Here is a 4,083-nt window from a genome sequence, read left to right as displayed (position 1 = left end):
CTTAACTTGTCAGTCGGATCACTTTTTTAGAGTGATCACATCTTTCAATTCTTGTTATGAAAAGTCTTTTTTAAAACATTTAATATGCTCAAGGTTTTGAAAAAAAATAGTTTCAATTCATAATTTTTTTTTTTTTTACAATTTTAGCTCTCAACATCTTCCAATTTATATTTTTTTCTTTGGCATGTAACAAACATGCGGCATGTGTTATGCCTAAGTGAACAGATGAATAAGGATCTTAAATATGCCTCTAAAAACCTCAGGAACCAACAGAACATTATAAAATTTCCAATGTGGTTTCACTATTTTGAGGATTGTATAAAAAACTGAAACTAATATCATCACTTTCCCCTGCAAAAGATAAACACACTTTCAGTTGGTAGCAGTGGCATACCAAGAATGATGTTCAACAAAAACATTTGCATCCATTAACCATTAGTTGTGTATACACTGACTCATACTATTGACACAAAATAAACTTCTTTGCTATGTTTTCGTAGCAAAAGTGGTAACCACATGATACACCTACGATACAATGTTCACACTAGAGGTCTCAGGAGCTTGAGCTTCAACCTGAACCTGGGAAACTTCCGGAGGCGAGCTTTCAAGTTGAACAGATGACGATAGTTCTGCCTCACTAGGCACGGACACTTCAGTAATTTCCAGTGGCTTGAACTGGTTGATGTAGTAACTAAGTGATGGTCCAGAGTATTCAGCCGTCTGGATCTGAGGAGGAGCGTTCTTACCAACTTGTAGCAGTATTGACGATGCTGCTGCAATCGAGATCAGAGCAAGGCCTGTGACAATTGCAGCTGTGTTTTCAACTCCATCAGAAGAAGAGCCAGCAGTTCCTGAACTTATAGCACTTTCTGCCACATAAACTGCTGGCTGGAAAGACCATAAGGAGTGTGTTAGACAAATTGATCATATTTCTCATTGGTTGAAGTTCTGAACAATAAGTTTATGTTAACATGAATTCTTCAATTTAACACAAGTTGCTAATCCCAGCAACTATCATCAAAATTGACATATAACACTAACAATATATTCCCTTTGTACTCGAATATAAGAAGAAAACAGAAACTCATGTATGGTGGTCCAATATATAAACAAATATTAATTAATTTCACCCTTTATAAATCAATCATCTCCAAAATACCCTTTATTTAATTCAGATTTTATTTTCAATGACCCCTTTGCTTCTCATGATATCAACCAAGTGGCCTTCAAAATGGAGAAAGAGAATTTCTATTGAAACAGGTTTCCATAAAATCAAGTCTTCATAAAATTCAAGTCTTCCATTAGCGTGAAGGACAGTTTAGGGAATCAAGTTCATTTTTTAAATGAGATTGAGAAAATTAAATGAAGTTAACTAACATTTTTTTTTTTTTGAAAGGGAAGTTAACATTCATAATCAATATGTAGTAGTTTGTTTCCTTATATTTGAGTCTGGAGGGAGTATGTATGATTACCAAAATAATAGCCTCTTATTAGTTATCATATTACTGGGGTTTGATACATGATTGCATTTTGCATACATCAAAGTGAACATTAAACTTCAACAAATTAAAAGAATATTACATATAAAAGACCAAGAGAACATAATAAAACATTGCATGCCTTTAATTTAGTTAAAATAGAAAAATACTAACCTCAACTGAATATATGTTGGTCTGCCCAGCAGTGTCCTTCTCAACATAGCCAGTCCAACCCGGCTTACGACGAGGTGGGAATGTACCCACTACTTTCGTCTTCTCCCCAGCTAACCATTCCACACTGACCTTCCCTACCTAAATCACCATCTACAGAGGATTAACTTCCTTTGTTTCAGAATGAATGCAGAAGCTACACACATGGATGATATAGCTTTCATTTTTAGTTAATAAAGCATGAATGTGTATATGTAGGCATCTCAATTAGAAAGTCAGGCAGAAGATGAAATGGTATAATAATTGGAAACACATTGAAATTTAGGTGAAACTGAAATAATGCAAATATCATTAACATACAAATGTGTTTCACATAGAAAGGCTCAATGACATAAAATTGGAATTCCTAAATTATTCTTAATATCATTGAATACATATCTGAACATACATAATGCCCTTTAATTTTGCTAATTCCCCTGAAATTCTAGTTTTGAGACACAGATTTTATAAAATCCCTAATTCCCACTCCTCATTTTTCTCAGTCATAATTAAGCTAATTCACAGAATTTGCATTGAGCACAAAAACATAAATCCTCTAACTTAAGAACGAACCGTTTGGAACTATATTGTAACATGCAAAAAGGGACAAGAATACAATATTTGTGCTGTAGGCAGTATAGGAAATGTCAATTGCAAAATTACGCATGCCATCAAATCAGAAATATGCAAATCATAAATTTGAAGCTAAACTTGACTTATTGTGCAATGTGAGTCAAATTGCCCAACATAGATCTAAAGACAATGATCCTTTCCAGACTAAATCATTCCAGTCTTGACAATAAATTATGCTAACATCTCACAAATAAGTAACTTAAGTAATTCAAAAACATACCTCTCAACTAAAAAATCATTATGACCTTTAAATTGACTAAAAGTCCATAACTTATAAGCACTAGCCAAATTCTTCCTCCCAATTTCTCCCCTGTGATCTATATGCAGAACAACAAATGTATCAAGACAGAACATGTAAATGTAATACTCAAAGGAAACTTATTTTTCATTATTATATTCCCAAGGTTCCATTTTTCAATAATCATATTTTCCATCTTTCTGAGCCACCAAACAGGCATAACAAATAGAACAAGACACGAACAAAATCCAAATTAGTTAAGAAAACTAATGAACTTACTTCCTTATCCGGGGCACATTCTTCCTCATTGCAATCAGATTCATCAGAATCAACTCTAACAGTGAACAAAGAAAACCTTCTCTTACTGTTCTTTTGGAGCTTCAAGGAGAATCTCCTGGAAGAAAAGACATAGGCGTTGGCTGCTAAGGTTGCTTGCAATGCACAAGCCATTGCTGGGGATGAATCAGAGAGAGAACTCTAAAATTGAAGTTTAAAGGAAAATGATTTTTTTAAAGAAAAAAAACAATTAAAAGGGTTCCAAGAAATTTAAGATTTTGGTTGTGTTTTGAAGTAGATCTCTTAGGTGACGTTGTTTAGCGGGTGAAACTGAACAGAATTTTGTGTGTATTGAGGATTGGAGTTTCGTGGTGGAGCTTAAACCTTTAAGGGACAACAAATTGAGTGGGATATGTCATGTGAGGACACATGGATATTGGAAGGTGTTGGGAAAAATATATCTGATGGAAATAGTTCCATGTAGCTGAAAATAGATCTTTGCATGGGTCCAATCTTGCTAGCCACAAATGTATCATGAACCGTGGACGATTTGTGGTTTTTCAACAAAATTTCTTTGACAAATATTATTAACTAGAGACAAGATATAAATATAATAACAAATTTATAATGTTTTAGATAAATATACAATGACTCGTCCAAAATTAAGATCTTTATTTGGGTTTGAGATTCCTTAGAAGTAAAATCAAGAAATAAAAAAATGAAAAATCAAATAAAATAAATATTAAATACTCAGGAATAATATAAACATAATTAAATTAGCTAATATAAGAATTTAAATTCAGTAAGAATAAATAAATAAATAAGAAGAAACAAAAGAATATGTATGATTTTAATCCTTATTTTTGTTCTTTTCTAAAAAAATTTGTTATCAGTTGAGTGATGGCATCTATTAGTAAAATTTAATTTTTAATATTTTGACGTATATTAATTTTTTAATTTTTTTAATATGTTATGTTGAAAATAATAATAATAATATTTAATTATTATCAATTCAACTTAAGTTATACCATTAAGCCTTAAACATTTATCCAAGCACATTATAGACAGGGTCGGTCTCGGCGGTTAATTTGTGATGCGACCACCCAGAACCCATGACAAAAGAGGGTACAAAAAATTCAGACAACTGTAACGTGAAAAGAAAAAAAAATCAATTCATTTTAGCAGCATATTCATCTTGTTGACTTTTCTCAAACTCCTTTAATTCCTAAATTTTATCTGTTTTCAGTA

At 32.2% G+C, this 4,083-nt stretch overlaps 1 protein-coding gene across 1 annotated transcript; it reads right to left on the bottom strand.

Annotated features, from left to right (window-relative positions):
• Positions 1-405: 405 nt before the first annotated feature.
• Positions 406-3,334, bottom strand: LOC100779195 (protein MAINTENANCE OF PSII UNDER HIGH LIGHT 1). The gene is made up of 3 exons (XM_003522842.5): positions 2,839-3,334; positions 1,653-1,790; positions 406-888 (listed from the first exon to the last, which is right to left on the bottom strand). Exons 1-3 carry the CDS (start codon positions 3,007-3,009, stop codon positions 526-528), a joined length of 672 nt encoding a protein of 223 aa, XP_003522890.1. The 5' UTR covers positions 3,010-3,334; the 3' UTR covers positions 406-525.
• Between the last annotated feature and the right edge of the window lie 749 nt (positions 3,335-4,083).

Source organism: Glycine max, chromosome 4, assembly GCF_000004515.6.
Source record: "Glycine max cultivar Williams 82 chromosome 4, Glycine_max_v4.0, whole genome shotgun sequence".
In the NCBI taxonomy this organism is placed as follows: Eukaryota; Viridiplantae; Streptophyta; class Magnoliopsida; order Fabales; family Fabaceae; genus Glycine; species Glycine max.
This window is presented reverse-complemented; position numbering and strand designations above follow the sequence as displayed.